At 35.9% G+C, this 18,052-nt stretch overlaps 3 protein-coding genes across 4 annotated transcripts; 2 read left to right on the top strand and 1 right to left on the bottom strand.

Annotated features, from left to right (window-relative positions):
• The first annotated feature begins 231 nt into the window (after positions 1-231).
• On the top strand, positions 232-4,885 carry LOC106301012 (pumilio homolog 23). Of its 2 annotated transcripts, none has more exons than XM_013737313.1 (12): positions 232-448; positions 847-1,057; positions 1,123-1,486; positions 1,558-1,860; positions 1,979-2,152; positions 2,331-2,474; positions 2,605-2,724; positions 2,813-2,998; positions 3,104-3,252; positions 3,379-3,561; positions 3,665-4,048; positions 4,508-4,885. In XM_013737313.1, the coding sequence occupies exons 2-11, from the start codon at positions 870-872 to the stop codon at positions 4,044-4,046; spliced, it is 2,193 nt and encodes a 730-aa protein (XP_013592767.1). In that variant the 5' UTR covers positions 232-448; positions 847-869; the 3' UTR covers positions 4,047-4,048; positions 4,508-4,885. The 2 variants fall into 2 exon arrangements, with proteins under 2 accessions (XP_013592767.1, XP_013592768.1); XM_013737314.1 differs by having other exon boundaries at positions 238-448; positions 826-1,057.
• Positions 4,886-5,597: 712 nt separating this feature from the next.
• On the bottom strand, positions 5,598-6,906 carry LOC106296752 (RING-H2 finger protein ATL3). Its single transcript, XM_013732976.1, has one exon. The coding sequence runs from the start codon at positions 6,666-6,668 to the stop codon at positions 5,754-5,756; it is 915 nt and encodes a 304-aa protein (XP_013588430.1). The 5' UTR covers positions 6,669-6,906; the 3' UTR covers positions 5,598-5,753.
• A 7,089-nt stretch (positions 6,907-13,995) lies between these two features.
• Positions 13,996-17,842, top strand: LOC106300210 (tyrosine-sulfated glycopeptide receptor 1). Its single transcript, XM_013736305.1, has one exon. It carries the CDS (start codon positions 14,364-14,366, stop codon positions 17,625-17,627), a length of 3,264 nt encoding a protein of 1,087 aa, XP_013591759.1. The 5' UTR covers positions 13,996-14,363; the 3' UTR covers positions 17,628-17,842.
• Positions 17,843-18,052: the final 210 nt, after the last annotated feature.

Genomic DNA, 18,052 nt, shown 5'->3' with positions numbered 1-18,052 from the left:
GTTGTTGTTGAAAGAAAAATCACTTTTTGAAAAAAAAGAGAATTTTTTGAATTCTTTATAGTTTTTAATAAATACGGATAAACTGTAAAACAAAAAAAAAAACTAATTAAAAGCAAAATTTATAATTAAAATTCCGTTTTATTGATAAAAAAAATAATTTAACAGAGATGGGTGGAGCCTGCTATAGTGGGCCTTGAGAGGCCAGTTAATTCATAAATCAAACCCTTCCCTTCCCTAACGGCGACGTTTAACGGAGGGAGAGAACAAAACCCTAGACATCATCAAACCTTGTCCGAACTTCAAAACACACACAAGAATTTGATTCAAATCGTTCTACTCCTCCTAATTCGTGATTCCTCTATCATCCATCCTCGCCGCGTTCTCTCACTCAGTCACGCTTCTTCGATTTTCCCTCTTAACACACAAACTGTGTGCTTCGCATCCTCAGGTTTGTGTTTCTGCTCTACTACACAAACCCAGTTATATGGTACCTCGTGTCGAACTAGAAACCCTTAATTTGATGTATATAAGCTAGAGCTGTGTTAGTAGTCCTGAAAGTTCACCTTGTTGCCCATGAACATGTTTGATTCTTGCTCTGTGATAATTAAAAATTGAACCTTTCCTATGAGTGTTAAGCTAGAGTTGGTAACTCACTGTATTGCCCATGAACATGTTAGGTTCCTGCTGTGGATATTAAAAAAAATTGAACCTTTCCTTCTTTTAACCAGTTATTGTTATGGTCTGCTTGTTTTGTATTTGAGTTTTTTTTTGTGTTTTTCTTAGGTAGTTTTTATAGGATTTAATTAGGGATTCTCATGGTTTCAGTTCAAATCATTGCCATCACAGGATCATCTAGGAAGATAGCGTTGATGGGTCAACGGGAAAAGTCTAGCAACAACCACAGCTCCAGGAAGAGAGGAATGGGTAGGAAGGACCAGAAAGGTGGTCGTGGTTTTGATAGAGATAGTAACAAGAGGAACCAATCCAACGATTCCGCCAACGTAAAGGCAGCGTCCAAGAAACAATCAGAATTTGAGCATCAGAATCAGTTTGTCAGGTAACCAGAGACTTTGCCTTATAGGTAACAGAATATGCATCTGACTTGTGATTAACCTTTTGCAGGAAAGAGATTGATCCAGAAACTTCAAAGTATTTCTCTGAGATTGCCAATCTCTTTGATAGCAACGGAGTTGATTTAGAGGAGCGTTCGGTGATCTGCGGAAACGCACTCGAGGAGACGAGAGGGAGGGAATACGAAATCGCAACTGACTATATCATAAGTCATGTCTTGCAAACTCTGCTTGAGGGATGCGAGCTTGATCAGCTCTGCAGCTTCCTGCGAAACTCTGCGTCTGTGTTCCCAGCCATTGCAATGGATAAATCAGGCTCTCATGTTGCAGAGTCTGCTCTCAAATCCTTGGCCACACACCTGGAAAATCCAGATGCTTATTCTGTTATCGAGGAGGCGTTGCTTTCCATATGCAAGGTAGTTATTATACTATTCTTTACATATTGAGCTTGCTTCGATTGTGGCTTAAAATGTTTTCTCTTGGTCAGGTGATTGTGGAGAAACCTCTTGAGATGATATGCAACTGCCATGGTTCTTATGTTCTTCGAACGCTTCTTAGTCTTTGCAAAGGAGTCTCTATAGAAACCCCTGAGCTTCGTGGCGCAAAATCATCGAAAGCTCTGGCTAAACGTTTGAATCTGAAGACGTCTCATTCAGATGAGAATAATCTAGAGTTCTCTCATCAAGGGTTTCCAGATGTTTTCAGTTACCTATTATCTGGGATTTTAAGCTGTAGCAGAGAGGACATGAAGTATCTTCAAGTCGATCAGTGTAGCAGTCTGGTCTTACAGGTATATGTTATCTCCCTCTCTACTCTTTTGTTTGTTTGCAAGCAGTTTATCTAGTATGGAATGTTAGTTATCATGCTCTCTGGTTCACGGTGATGTTTAAATAAATTTCTTTTGACAGACGGCTCTCGGACTAATGGTGAAACAAGATGATGAGTTGCTTGAAATCATTCCTCTTGTTCTGGGCTGCAACAACTCTGCAAATGGAAAAGAAGAGGGGGTTCTTATAGAGACTGATGTTGCCAAGGAGATTTTGGAGTCATTGAAGGATAACTCATTCAGTCATTTGATGGAGGTAACTGAGTTGCTTTTACGAATTTTGTGGTACATTACAAGAGCAACTTATTATGGACATGTTGCATGTTTTAGTCGATTCGAAACAGTATCTAGATTGTATTGTTTGTCACGTACGATACCCACTTATCTGTAGTAAGAGTGTTATGATTCTTAAGTCATTTTCGTGTCATTTTCAGGTGATTTTGGAAGTGGCTCCTGAAAGTCTGTACAACGAATTGTTCAACAAAGTTTTCAAGAATTCGTTATATGATCTATCTCTTGATCGATCTGCAAATTTTGTTATTCAAGCTTTGATCTCCCATGCAAAAAACCAAGAGCAGGTATTGAGATCTAACCAACATTTCATCTTCTTCTGTTGTGTCAGCTTCTTTTCATTTCAGGGTTTTTAGCCTCGTGCTATTTCCTTGAAGCCGACAAACTTATGTTCAATTGCTTTTGTATATGGTATAGATGGGTTTGATATGGGAAGAATTAGCTCCAAGACTCAAGGATCTTCTTGAACAAGGGAAGTCAGGTGTTGTGACTTTTCTGCTAGCTGCTAGCCAAAGGCTTCAAAGTCATGAACACAAGGTTAAAAGTTCAACTGAAAAAAATCTTGTTCCGTATTTTTATTTAAGAGAATTATTATACAGATATTTCTTTACTGATTTGATGACAGTGTTGTGAGGCCCTTGCTGATGCACTATGCTCCAAAAACGAGACTCGTATCTCCATTGCTCCACGGTTGTTGTTTCTTGATAACTACTTTTATTCCCAAGATAAGTCTACATGGGAGTGGGCACCTGGTGCAAAGATGCATCTCATGGGTTGTTTGATCCTTCAGGAGATTTTCAAGTTTTCTAGCGTATGTTTCCTTTCCTTCTTTGGTGTTGACAAAACTAGTTTCGTTGGATTTTAACTTCCCAAGTTTGGCTGCTCATTAGCGTTCACATTATTGCAATTCTCTCAGGAACTTATACAGCCATACATAACAAGCTTAACTTCAATGAAACCTGAGTATACCGTTGAAACAGCAAAAGATCCCAGCGGAGCACGAGTCATCGAAGCCTTTCTTGCCTCAAATGCTGCTTCAAAGCAGAAGCGTAGACTAATCATAAAGTATGCACTGCTTCTTTATGTTATTTATTTATATGATTACCATATTCAGAACTGAAGCATATGACAAAGTTATAGTTTTCTTTCAACAATTGATAATGTTTCTTTTCACCTTTAACTTCCTGACAGGTTACGTGGACATTTTGGCGAGCTCTCATTACACAAATCGGGCTCATTCACTGTCGAGAAGTGCTTCGATGCATGTAACGTGGCACTAAGGGAAGCCATAGCAGCTGAATTGTTGGAAGTGAAAGCTGATCTCTTAAAAACAACGCAAGGGCCTTATCTGCTTAGGAAGCTAGATATCGATGGGTAAAGAACTTAATAGTCACAAAACTTACTTTGCTTAATTTGATGGAAATTGTAAGATCATATCTTAACCATCTTTTTGTATGGAATATTTTATTTGTTGCAGTTATGCCAGCAGACCTGAGCAGTGGAAATCAAGACAAGAAGCTAAGCAATCAACATACAACGAGTTTTGTTCTGCGTTTGGGTCAAGCAAATCAAACTTTCCAAAGAACACCTTTGTTTCTGACGCATCTGAAGATGCACCTCAGGACGTAGAAGTAGAGAGCACAAGGAAGGAGAGTGACCATCGTCCTACTTCCGGGGTTAAGCGCCACCGAGAAGAACATGCAAAGGATAAAAATGTATCTTTTGCAGGTGGGAAAGGGACGAAGCAGAAGAAGAGCAAAACTAGTGAAGCAACAGATAAACCAGCTACCAAGAAAAAGCCTTTTCTTTCTGGCGAGATGATTGGGAAGAATCGGTACTCAAATAAACTGAGAATTTGAAGGTTAGACTGCTCTTAATCATATTTTTTTCTCTAAATTTTATTGAAGATGACATCTTAGTTGAAGATCTACCCTCACAAGAATGATAAGTAAAACTTTTTTTCATTGGGATTACACTTCAAACGAACTTATAGAGGTCTAAGCCTACTCTAGGAACTGTTAACAGTAGCAAGCTTATAAGATGAGTTTTTTTAATGTTTCAGTTACAGATCCAAAAATAAGTGTAAATATTCTACACTACCAAAAATATATATTAGAAAGATTCAAGTCTTATGGTTCTGTTGCTGTGATCTGCTGGTTTCTACTTCTTCGTGCATATGTTAAGGGACCTTTCCTGATACAAAAATACACAAATCTTGATGTCAATTACACAGTGGGAGAGATGTTAGAAAAAAAAACATTTTGAGAAGATTGAAAACTGATTGGTGTTGTGTTGTGTTGTCTTTACCTGTTCTGTATAGGGCTGGATCCACTCCTTGGGATTCTTCTGAAACTATCTTTTTCACCTCGTAGAGTCTCCTCCTTCATCTCCTTGTTTATGTTCAAATCTCTCACGGTTTTACTCCTTGGCACCATCTGACGACCCTCTCCGTAGCTGCTATACAAAAGTAGAAGTAGAAGAATCAGAGATGCTGGTGTGTGGAATCTCTTCATTGTGAATTCTCCTTTTTTGATCTTTTTTCTTTTGAACTTGGAGCTCTCAGGCTCTTCTGTTTCCTTAGACTGCAACTGAGTAAACTGTTTTGAGTTAAAAAGAAAGAGATACTGAAAACTCTTGTAGATTATATTATTGTTCTAAGTTACTTTTTTGGATCTAATCACGTGCTCTAGTTTGACTCCTGTGCCAATAATTCACTTTTTCCCATTTGTGTTTCAGATGGTGTGTATATTTTTTATCGTTGAGTCAGTGAAGATTAGTACTCACATAAACACATGAATATTAGATCTTTTCTTTCTTTAGTCTATGGATAAACAATTAATTCACGTCTTAGCCATGAAGGGTATATGTGACTGAGATGACTTGATCATCTTACTCCCTACAGATCAGATGAAGATCATGTGATAGGGCACGTGGTTACTGGTCCCGTTTCTAGTATTAGTAGTTGTTAAGTCCATGAGAAGAAAGTTTGCAGGTTAACAGATCATGTCTTTTATAATAATCGTCAACGGTTTTTTATTTCATTCTATTCTAATTATTACAAGCTCTGTAAAGAGTAGAAAAGACAAAAAAAAAGTGGAAACAAACAAAGATCTAACCGGTTTAGTTATGCAGTAAAAAAGACCAAATGAATTTTGTCTATACGATCCCCTTGCTAGTTCTCGTGTCATTTATGGTTAAGCTCATTGTAGTCCTAGAGTGTTGCTAAAACTTTCAAGTTCATGGCTCTTTAGCTTAAAAAGTTAAAAGCTATCTAGTTTCACTTTAACATGACAATGTCTTGTGTTAGTGGAGATGAGCTTTCTGCAATCATTTGTTGCTTCTATTAGTCTCAGAAGTTGATTAAAAATCAGTATAGGACTCTTGTGTTGATCTAAGTAAAACAAAGACTCTGAGTTTCAAAATTCCCTTGGCATAGATAAATGATATACTTGGATAACAAAGAAACCTCTCAAAACACAAAAGCCAGTAACAAAAGCAGAGACCACTACACAGTTTTGACATCTTCAGGCAACCTTTTCACTCAGCTACTAATCTAATCACAACCTTCAAGGATCAACAGAAGAAGCAGCACCAGCAGCACTGGAGCTACCACTACTATTATTGCTACAAGAGACTCTCTTGTCTCTGCTCAGAAACCTCCTCAAGGACCTCAACCTCGTTGTCATTGGAGACTTTGGCTCTTCCTCCTCAGCAATAAACCTCATTGCTGATGAAGACGGCACATTTTGACTCCTAGCTCCAGAATCATTGATATCAAGAACAACAGCATCTTGACCAATACCCTCTTCTTGAGACCCAACATTGGTGTTTCTGGTACTAACCTGATCTTGGCGACCCCATACCAACACATTGGTCGGAAAATCCGAAGAAGAACTCGAAATCTGAGACAAAGCATCTGATACATTGTCGGAAACTTGTTCAATCCTCTTTAAGCTAGCTTCAAGAACAGCGTTTCTGCAAATGGGACAAGTCGAATGAGACTGAAACCACATGTCAATACACTCAACGTGGAAGCTGTGGCTACACTTTGGAAGCAGCCTCGCTTTGTCTCCTTTGACAAGCTCAGACAAGCAAATAGCACACTCCAAACCTTCTTTACAACTGTCTTGTCTGAAAAAGACAACGGGCAGTGAACTGAGCTCAAAAGGGGTAAGCCCTCCGGTGTTGGATAAAGCGTCCTGCCCCGGGACGAAGATGAAACGGCGTCGTTGCCGGCGAGTGGTTATTACAGGTGATTGGTCTTCTTGCTCTAGTTCTTGTTCTTGTTCTTGTTCTTGTAGCTGCTGCTGGAGGTGGTGATCTAATCGCCACCAGTAGAGTTTGGCGTAGAGGTGGAGGATAAGGACGAAGAGAACCGCCAGGAACAGAACAATGACTGCTGTGAGGATGATCTTGCTTGTGACCTCTTCGGTTGATAAGTCTCCGAAGAGTGAGCTATGAGCAGATCCATCATCGTCCATTTGATGAACCCAGAAGCTGAAAGTGCTCTTCTGGTGGAAAAGGATGAGACTTTATGTGAGATAAGGGGGGGGTTTTGTTGGAAAAGGATGGAGCTTTGTGTGAGATTAGCAAAGTGCAAAACAAGAAAAGGTTTCAGTCTCTCTCATGGCCCATGGTCATGGAAGGAAGGAAGAAGAAGAAGAAGGAATGATAAGAGAGAAGCAATGAAGGAGATGACATCGAGGAATGTGGGGCCAAGTAACTCTTCCCTATAAAAAATTCACTCTACTCCACCGCAATGTTCGAGCTTCTGTTGGATCCCACTACTGATACTCTCGACAGATCCTTCTTAGCTAACATTGCATGTTTCATTAAGGGTAATTAAGTAATATTAATAACAAATCTATATTGGGTCATTATTTTTGGATCCAGCCCAAATCAAATCTCTCTTGGGCCATTTGGGCCTATTAAAAAATCAGATTCAATTCTCACCTTTTTTTTTCCTTTGGACCATTGAGTCCAAGTTCAAATAATTTTTTTTCAACTATTCTTAATTATTATTTTTTTCTTTTCTTAATATAATTTAAGCATTCATAAATTATATTACCTTAGGATCCTATTGTCATAATCTATACTATTAAAGCAGGATCTTATTGTCATAATTACCTTAGGGGCATGTTTCCTTCACTAACATTGCATGTTTCATTAAGGGCAATTAAGTAATATTAATAACAAATCTATATTGGGTCATTATTTTTGGATCCAGCCCAAATCAAATCTCTCTTGGGCCATTTGGGCCTATTAAAAAATCAGATTCAATTCTCACCTTTTTTTTTCCTTTGGACCATTGAGTCCAAGTTCAAATAATTTTTTTTCAACTATTCTTAATTATTATTTTTTTATTTTCTTAATATAATTTAAGCATTCATAAAAATAATTGAATTTTTTTATTGAAAAGTATAAATCTTTATTAAAAGTATATAATTTTTAATTAAAATATTAACCCCATAATAAAATTAATTTATCAGAGTTATACCAACTTAATTCATTAAAAAAATAAAGTTTAATTTTTTTAACATAAATAGTCATTTAAAATGAAATACGATAAATAAAGATAAAATTTTTAAGTCTTTTATAAAATAAAACACAAATATATGAAAATGTGACATTTACTAAATATTTGTCAATTGAAAAAAAAATAAAAATAAACCCGCGTTTTGAAAGCGCGGATCAAAATCTAGTTCTTTCTTAATTCTTCTCCATTAACGAAAATAATATATTATTATTTTCTTGACTAATGTCTTTATTATTTTACTGCGGAAAATATTATTTTTAACAGTGTATTTCGTAGAAAACATTATATATTTTAAATGTTTAAATTAGTAAGCAAATGAACTTAGCGATAAGACACGTACAATGGTCTATGAATTCTAACGCTCTACTTTACACATTTTTACAATCCACATCGTCATTTTTTTTTCTACCTATTAATTCAACGCACATACAAATTTTTTCAGTACAATATTTTTGTTTTATAAAATTCAACACTTTACCCCAAAAATTTTAATTCATATTATTATTATATAATTTTGATAGTTAAATAATTAAAAAAATTGAGTGTAACTAAATGAAATAACTAAAATGATGTAACTTAATAATTTCAAGTTTATTTTATTTTTATTCTTTACTATTTTCTTACAAAAAACCCTAAAATTAATAAATATACCATAAGTTGAAGTCCTAAAATTTAATATTGATAAAAATATAAAAATTACAATGAAAATGACATTTTTATTATATATATCCAAATAAAATGAAAGTAGTTTCTATTTATAATTTTTATTTTGTAGCAAAATGTTCAAATATAAAATAATTAAGTTTGAAATATTTGGTGGAAATAAAATTCATACAAATCTGAAACACCAATCACAATAGAAGATGTAGAAGAGTAAAGCCCATTTTAAGTTGTAGTTGAAATTATTATTCAACTACTGTAAATCCACATATGTTCTCTTTTAATTCAACATCTTCTTTACAATGGTTTAATCAGTTGAATGAATTATTCAACAGGTCCATTGCTAATGGTCTAATGCAGATTTTTTTTTTCTTTGCTAATCTTTGAATAAATAGCACAGATGCTGCAATAAACTTGACCAGTGAAAAACTTGTAGAGTGATAAGACCATTCCGCAACTTGCTAATGTGAACCGTTGTAATATTTGTTTGTACCTACACGGTTGTACCAATCACTGCATTGCCTCTCTTGGAGGGGACTATTCCATTTATGCTTTGGTAGGTAAATCCCATTTTTTGTGTAAAAAGGTTATTTGGAAATTTAGTCAGAGACAATGCTGATGAAGACAGAAATCTTTCCAAATACAAAGCTCAAAGGAAAAAAAAAAGTTGTTGGAGATAAACAAATCTTGCATCACAAAAATAAAAGTGGATTTAAATAATATATAAGAGATTTATGTCGATTTTAAGTTGGACGTCTATAAAATTTAATATTATAGCCAAGAACTTAATATTATAGCCACATAGCTTCAAATATTACTACGACAGTACGACCAATTCGAATAGACTTTTGATGAGTCTCCTTGAGTGTCTTTATTGTATTTCAATAATATTAGTACTATATTTACAAATGCAGCTTATGGATGATATTTAATTAAATGTTCTTACTAGACAAGCATGAATGTTTTCTTACCAATAAAAATTCTCAAAGAATATGGAGTGCATTATAAACTAAAATGATGGTCTGTGTCGACTGGTTTACACATCTTTTAACACTCTTTAGTCTTTCCACAATATCGATAACCCTCTAGGCCACCACTAACTTTTACTCTCTTAACATGCGTTAATTTTTTTTGAATAAACAAGCAAAGCAAGTCAAATGTAATAGATGACGTTGGGACACCCACTAATACTGAAAATAACTTAGATAGCTAAAATCATATTGTATACGTATTTGAGCTAATGAAGATCCTTTTAGGCTTTCAAGATCAAAGGGAGTGGAAAACAATCCTCCTGCTCGAGTCCTATGTTTAAGGATCTTGTCTTTTCGCGAAGTGGAACCGTAAAGTCATTTGCAGCTTCAGGCACTCATAAATATATGCACAGAAAAATGTTTGAAAGAATCATTTTGAGAGGTTAAAATGGTTATGAAATTAAAATATCTAATCAGCCCACGTATGTTTTTTTTATAAAAATAAATTAGAATTCTAATCTTAATAAATATAAACTAGGTATTTCGCCCCGCGTATGTAGGCATAAACATTTTATAATTATTTTATGAATACATTCTTTATCAATTAAAAGTTTATAATGATAAAATAATATTTATGTTTTCTTTTATTTTAAACCATTTATTATTTATGTTTTCATTTAAATATTCTTACGTATATTTTTTTGTACATTATGTTCATTATTAATAGATAAAATTTAAAAATCACTTAATATATCTTTTCAATTATGTAAAATTAAGAATTTTACTTCATTAATATTTAGTTATGTGTTTTCTGTTTTTAAATTTTTCATGAAAAGAAACTTTCAGATAATAACACATTATGTATAGGAATTATCTTCTTATTTTTAAATATAATATTTAGATTTGGATAATTTTTATTATTATTAATTTTAGTCACTTATTTAATAAAATAATTTAAATTTAAATTCGTTTTTATTTTGTAGATAGTTTATATATTTTATTCAAGTTTATATATTTTATTCATTAACGGTATAAATAATATTAACTACAATAACTTTTAACGTGAGAGTTCGAATGCGAAAAATCATTTCGCAAATAATAGTATAAATATATGCGTTAGATTTAGATTATCGACTCATATTATTAACTTAGTATATAATCAAAACCGTATTTTCAGTCCGTTGAACCTTGGGTTATATTATAATCAAAGTTTCAACCAACAACACACACAGCAACCTGATTTCTTGCTCAAGAAAAGCAATAACTTAACATTTTAAAAAGTGTGAGTGTCCCAAGTCCTCTTAAACGATAATTACTCGAAAGGAATGTTAAGAAACTGTAACATTGTTTTTCTTAAAAGTCAAAAGATTATGGTTACTAGGCAAAATGATGAGACAAGAATTATGATCTCCTTCACCCTCTTCTTCCTATAATAACATATATCCTTTTCTTTAAATCATTCTCCCTAGATTCATATGGATTTCACATTAATCTTATATTATACTTACTATACATTCATGTCTCTTCAAAACATTGAGATAGTATTACTTTTGGTTACAAGAACTTGTCATAAATGAAAATGAATCTGTACCCGAGAATCGTCGACCCATTCCATGGACGATGGCGTATTTCTTACAAATCATTTATGTTCTACGAAGATTTTTTTTGGGCTGTAGACAGAACATTTACGGGCTTTATTAAAATCCATAAGGGAGGAGCGTCGGATCAGGCCGTAGCTAGTTAACTGTATGCGCCGAATCAGGTTATGGCCCAAATGGGTTCTAATTGAACTAACGGGTCGGTCCCTATACTGATCCGTCCTTTTCAAAGGTCAATTTGCACTCAAAATGGGTCTGACTAGTTGTCTCCTATTTTTCTTTGTTGGCTCTTTTCAGAGTAATCACTATATGTATGGTTAATTTTGCTTTGACTTTACTCAAACATCTCATGATTTGTTTTGGGCATACCAACTCAAACAGAATATTTACTAAACCATTTTGAATTCTCATCAAATATTGTTTTGAATGGTTTAGTTTCTAGATATGATTTTGGTTTTAGTTTTTATTTTTATTTTTTGTTTGCTTTAGATTCTTTTTTCCAAAACCTAAATAGTATACCTATGGTTTTGTTTTTGCTAAGTTAAGATATTTCTTAAAATAGCACACAAATAAAGGCTTCCTTCTAAATCTACCACACCGAGCTTAATTAAAATCCCCGAAAATGTTCCCAGCTCCTAGATATAGTGTTTTCCTTAAAATTTGATTGAATGATTAAACATTTCTTTGTAAAAAAATTTAAAAACTACAGCCATTAAAGGCCATAGTTTAAGACGCACACACAAATATTATATGCATTTATATTCTAAAAGGCCTAGTGGTTAGATTTTGTTCTTTTCGCATGATCTTACCGGTCCAACTCAAAGCATACATATGTTACGTCTTTACACGATCAATATAGAAGATAAGCAATACTCCAGATTTTGTATGTGTAAAATTCATAATATATGTACGGATTTAAAAAAAAACTATTTTGTATAAAGTCAAACGTTTTCTCTCCCTTGATCAATGAAAATTCACGAGGAGAGCACATATTTCGCCTCGTCAGAAAATGTATTTAACATAATGCTATTCATATATGTAGTACCAAAACAAAGTTTATGTTATTAGGGTTTGACTTTTATACTTTTCTGTCTATTTAATTAAGAACTCCAAGTAGCACTTCTTTGAATATTTGCAAATGGTTCGAAAAATATGTAAAAGGTGACGTAATATATTAATATTCTACTACTAAATAGCTGTATCTGGAGCAGGGAAAAAGGATAATACATGTTACAAAAGGACAATATAAGCCAGGACATGTTATCTTTTTTTTTTAAGGACATGTTATCTTTCAGTGGAATTGTATGCATAAAATTGGAATATCTTAATCCAAGTCGTCGAATTGAAATGAACTGTCTTACAAGCTACACAATTATTTATCAATTAACAAGAAACATTGAAACTGTAAATTAAGAAGAAAAAGAGAAGAAAATTTCAGACAACAAAAAATATTTGAATGAGTTGTTTTCAAGACAGAGAAACATATAAGAGCATATCCAATCCCACTCCATAATTTACTGCAAAATGGAGTGGGGTTGGAGATGCTCTAAGCTGATGTGCTGTGTTCTGAAATGGATACGATCTCTAACCAACAAAATAACCAAAAACAGGTTATATATACATGAAATAAATATACATTAGCTATTGGCTGTTCCTCATTTGATCGTGAGCTGAGAAAACGACAAGCTTGATTAAACCTGGATTTGAGGTACGTGAATATATAAATAACAAATTGCTCGGGATTGAGAATAAGTCATTAGAGATTCTCTATATGATTTAACCTAAAATATTTCAGTGGAAAACAATAGCTAAGATGAAATAGCTTTTTTCTTATTTACATGAAAGATTAGATCCGCTTATACCGAAAGGTAAATAATAATAATATGTTATCGCTTAAGGGCTACTAATATGTTATCGATGTGTAAAGTCACACAACAGTTTATTTATTCTTATAGGATGCCTTTCGAATTCTACAATATATATATGTTATTCCAATAAAATAAATAAAATTACACCATCATTACATACTGTTACTAAACACTAATCAAAAGTATTACACGTATTAATCATTATAGCATCTTTTTAATTAGACTCCATAACATTTTTGGTTTCTACTACGCACACAAACATAATTTTTGTTTTTAAACACTAACTAATATAGCAACTTGAATTTCGTTTTTAGTTTAGTTTTTAATTTACTATTGCACTGTTTGTTTTTTCTTCAGTTTGGGATGATACTTTATAATACAATAATCCGAAAAGTAGAAGACCTTGATAAGTTTAATACCATATTGTTTTAATTAACTTGTCAGCTATCATATATATACGCCATTTGGCCATTAGTAAATTAAGAAATAAAACAACAACACATGAACAGCTTCGAGGATTTTTATAACCACAAAAAATTTAAAGTCAAACAAAATAAATAGTATCCCTTTCTAAAAAAACGTATCATTTGATCATCTTCTTTATCTACCTTTCGTTCTTTATGACCACTATCTAATGTTAAATGTGGCTTACACTTGGCGCAATAAAAGAACGAATAAAGAAAAAGAGCAAAATACAAAAGATGATTATAAAAATAAAATTAAAAATCGAAGATATATGAAAAAGGTGCAACACCACCACTACGCGCCACTTACTAACCAAGCCGCCCCAAAAGGTAAACGCCTCTCATCTTTTATACAAAAAAAAAATAATCATCATACTATTCCTCACCATCTATTTTTTTTTTTCTTATAGACTTTTGTTAATCTTATTTTATTTCACATCATAATGTTTGTGCTCATCATGATTATAATATCATCAAATTCAATTTTCATGATCAACATCATAGCACGCACGCACGCACCTCCATCTCCAAAAACATGAAATGACCCAACTTCCTTCTTGTTTTTTCTTTCATGATCACTAGTTAAAACGCATACAGCAGAAAAAAGAAGAAGAATTATATCAAACCATAAACAAATGACAACTGACAACATAACCAGATAAATCACATAACTATATTGATTTTCACAAAAATAAATATATATTAGCGTTGACTTTAACAATTACGTAGGTATTCATAGAGGAATAACAAAAAAACTATTATTACAGGAGGAATAATAAAAAGATAGTATAACAAAAAAAACAATACACACAGGCCACAACCACACTCAGGATAACATGATAAAATAAAATAAAGGCACTAAAAAGTAACTTTGGGTGTGACAAGAAGTTTTCTTCTGTTTGGTCTGACTATTCCCTTTGGTCAACGATGGTATTGAGAGCCATTTACAAGTTTCAGACACACAAACCCAGATTGGATAATGATGTCTTTTGCTTATTTTCCCTCTCTTTCGTCTCCTCCTCCTCCTTCTCCTTCAAGCTTACTCAAATCTTTCTAAGTTTTGTTCTCTTGTTCTCGCCATGATTGACGAGAAGAAGATGAGATCTACCAAATCCATTTGTCTCCTTCTGAGACCAGTACCCATGTTCCTCTTCCTCCTTATTTACGTTCTTTCCATCTCTGTCTTCTTCCTTACAGTTTCAGAAGCTGTCTGTAATCTCCAAGATCGAGATTCTCTCCTTTTCTTCTCCAGCAACGTATCATCTCCAGCTTCTCCTTTGCATTGGAACTCATCCACTGATTGTTGCTCCTGGGAAGGAATCTCTTGCGATGATGATTCTCAAGAAAATCGAGTCACTTCGATTCTTTTGCCCTCTAGAGGACTCTCAGGCAATCTCCCCTCCTCTGTTTTGGATCTCCCTCGTCTCTCTCGTCTCGACCTTTCTCATAACCGTCTCTCTGGTCCTCTCCCACAAGGCTTCTTCTCCGTTCTTGATCAGCTGACGTTTCTTGATCTTAGTTACAACAGTTTCAACGGTGAGTTGCCACTCGAAGCCAATGGAACCAGCAGAAATTTTCCAATCCAGACCGTTGATCTCTCCAGCAATCTTCTTCAAGGCCAAATCTTAAGCGGTTCTGTTTTCCTTCAAGGCGCTTTCAATCTCACCAGCTTCAACGTCAGCAACAACAGCTTCACCGGTCCAATCCCTTCCTTCATGTGCACCACTTCACCGCAGCTCACCAAACTGGACTTCTCTTATAACAAATTCTCAGGCGATATCTCTGGAGGGTTAGGCAGATGTTTGAAGCTAAGTTCTCTTCGAGCAGGCTTCAACAATCTATCTGGTGAAATCCCAAAAGAAGTCTACAATCTCTCTGAGCTCGAGGTGTTCTCTTTACCAGTCAACCATCTTTCAGGGAGGATCGATGATGGGATCACTCGTCTCACTAAACTGACACTGCTTGAGCTTTACTTCAATCAACTCCAAGGAGATATACCAAAGGATATAGGTAGACTAATCAATCTGCGCAGCCTCCGGCTCCATATCAATAACCTCACAGGTTTTGTCCCGGTCTCTCTCTCCTACTGCACCAAACTCGAGAAGCTGAATCTAAGGGTTAACCGGCTGGGAGGAACCTTATCGGTAGACTTTTCTCGTTTTCAGAGCCTCAGCATTCTGGACCTCGGAAACAATAGCTTCACCGGTGACTTCCCCTCGACGGTTTACTCCTGCAGAAACATGACAGCGATGAGGTTTGCAGGCAACAAGTTAACGGGACAGATATCTCCACAAGTACTGGAACTGAAGTCTCTGACGTTCTTTACGTTCTCAGACAATAACATGACGAACATTACAGGAGCTCTCAGTATTCTGCAAGGCTGCAAGAATCTGTCTACTCTCATCATTGCAAAGAACTTTTACGACGAAACAATACCAAGCAACGAGGATTTTCTAGCATCAGGTGCATTTCCAAAGCTCCAAATCTTCGGTACCGGTGGATCTAGATTGAAAGGTGAAATACCAGCTTGGCTGATCAAGCTCAAGAGCGTAGAACTTATGGACCTGTCACAAAATCGATTCATGGGGTCGATTCCTGGTTGGCTAGGAACTCTTCCAAACCTGTTTTACTTGGATCTTTCTGATAACCTTCTTACAGGAGAGCTTCCAAAGGAACTGTTTCAGCTGAGAGCACTTATGTCCCAAAAGGTATATGATGCAACAGAGAGGACCTATCTAGAGCTACCTGTTTTTGTAAAGCCCAATAATATCACCAGCAATCAACAATACAATCAGCTTGCCAGCCTTCCACCTGCGATATATATCCGAAGGAATAACCTGACCGGGAGCATACCAGTTGAGATCGGACAGCTAAAGGTTCTCATGCACCTCGAGCTTTTAGGTAATAAGTTTTCAGGTAGCATCCCAGATGAATTGTCAAACCTCACAAGCTTAGAGAGGCTGGACCTGTCCAACAATAATCTATCTGGTAGAATCCCTTGGTCGCTCACGGGACTCCATTTCATGTCCTATTTCAACGTTGCAAACAACACTCTCAGCGGGCAGATACCTACAGGATCTCAGTTCGACACTTTCCCAAAATCGTATTTTGAAGGAAACCCATTGCTGTGTGGCCGTGTACTGCAACTCTCCTGCACGGTTGCACCCAAGCCTTATACAAACGAAAAGGCGAGCACAACTGTTGTTTTGGGGCTTGTCATTGGGATCTTTTTCGGCGTCAGTTTGATTTTGGTGATGCTTGCTTTGTGGGTGATGTCAAAGAGGAGAGTAAACCCAGGAGACTCTGAGAACGCAGAACTGGAGATAAACTCCAACGCCTCGTACTCCGAAGTTCCTCCAGGTTCGGAGAAAGATATAAGCCTTGTGCTGCTGTTCGGAAACAGTAGATACGAAGTTAAAGACCTGACTATATTCGAGCTCCTGAAAGCTACCAACAACTTCAGCCAAGCTAATATCATCGGATGCGGCGGGTTTGGTCTTGTCTACAAGGCTGTCTTGGACAATGGGACGAAGCTGGCGGTCAAGAAACTCACCGGAGACTATGGTTTGATGGAGAAAGAGTTCAAGGCGGAGGTAGAAGTTCTGTCAAGAGCCAAACATGAGAACCTGGTCGCTCTACAAGGCTACTGCGTCCATGATAGTGCCCGGATACTTATCTACTCGTTCATGGAAAACGGAAGTCTTGACTATTGGCTGCACGAGAATCCAGACGGTCCAGCTCAGCTGGATTGGGCTAAAAGGCTTCACATCATGAGAGGAGCAAGCTGCGGACTAGCGTACATGCACCAGATATGCGAACCGCACATAGTACACCGAGACATCAAGTCCAGCAACATCCTTTTGGACGGAAGCTTCAAGGCCTACCTCGCAGACTTCGGCTTGTCGAGACTGATTCTTCCGTACCGCACACACGTTACAACGGAGCTTGTGGGCACACTGGGTTACATCCCCCCGGAGTATGGACAAGCATGGGTAGCCACTCTGAGAGGTGACGTGTACAGTTTTGGCGTCGTGATGCTCGAGCTTCTCACGGGGAAAAGACCAATGGAGGTGTTCAGACCGAAGATGTCGAGAGAAATAGTCGCGTGGGTGAATCAAATGAGGAGGGAGGAGAAACCCGAGGAGGTGTTTGATCCGCTGCTGAGAGAGAGTGGTCATGAAAGAGAGATGCTTCGTGTGCTTGACATAGCCTGCATGTGTGTGAACCAAAACCCAATGAAAAGACCGGTTATACAACAAGTTGTGGACTGGCTTAATGATGTAGACGCGGGAAACAGAAACCAAAGTAACAGAGAAGAAGCTGAAGAAGAAGAGACGAAGTAACATCTTGTGTGTGCCTTTTTTATACTTTCATCACACATTCTGCATTAAGTAAATATACACTTCATTTTTTCTTTGTGGGTCTTGTCAAGTGCAAATGTTAACCATCATTTCCATGTAAATTAAAAGTTTTGATGGTCATAGATGATGTAAAGAGCTTGGGAAAGTATGAACCTTTGTGGCTTTCCAGAATGAGATCTATATATGCAAACATGCTCGAATCACAGAATTTCAAAACCATTTTTCTAAAATCAAAATGGGTTTCAATGAACACCTCCCTAGACCTATCATGCTCTAAGAATTAAGATTGTAAAATCGAACTGAGGTTTCTAAGAGGCATTTCAGCGAACATTTGGTGTGCACAGTTACGTAAGAGACATCGAGCAAAGAACAAAGGCGAGACATGGAGCAATGAGAAGTATGCAGGA

The sequence above is a fragment of the Brassica oleracea genome, chromosome C6, assembly GCF_000695525.1.
Source record: "Brassica oleracea var. oleracea cultivar TO1000 chromosome C6, BOL, whole genome shotgun sequence".
Lineage (NCBI taxonomy): Eukaryota > Viridiplantae > Streptophyta > Magnoliopsida > Brassicales > Brassicaceae > Brassica > Brassica oleracea.
The sequence above is the reverse complement of the archived record's forward strand: the minus strand, read 5'-3'. Positions and strand labels throughout refer to the sequence as shown.

Bases quoted from the DNA above. Each gene is read 5' to 3' on its own strand.
- LOC106300210 (XM_013736305.1), top strand. From the start codon at position 14,364: ATGATTGACGAGAAGAAGATGAGATCTACCAAATCCATTTGTCTCCTT.
- LOC106301012 (XM_013737313.1), top strand. From the start codon at position 870: ATGGGTCAACGGGAAAAGTCTAGCAACAACCACAGCTCCAGGAAGAGA. The intron at 1,487-1,557 runs GTAGTTATTATA...TCTCTTGGTCAG, and splicing joins CGTTGCTTTCCATATGCAAG to GTGATTGTGGAGAAACCTCT. The intron at 2,475-2,604 runs GTATTGAGATCT...TATATGGTATAG, and splicing joins ATGCAAAAAACCAAGAGCAG to ATGGGTTTGATATGGGAAGA.
- LOC106296752 (XM_013732976.1), bottom strand. From the start codon at position 6,668: ATGGACGATGATGGATCTGCTCATAGCTCACTCTTCGGAGACTTATCA.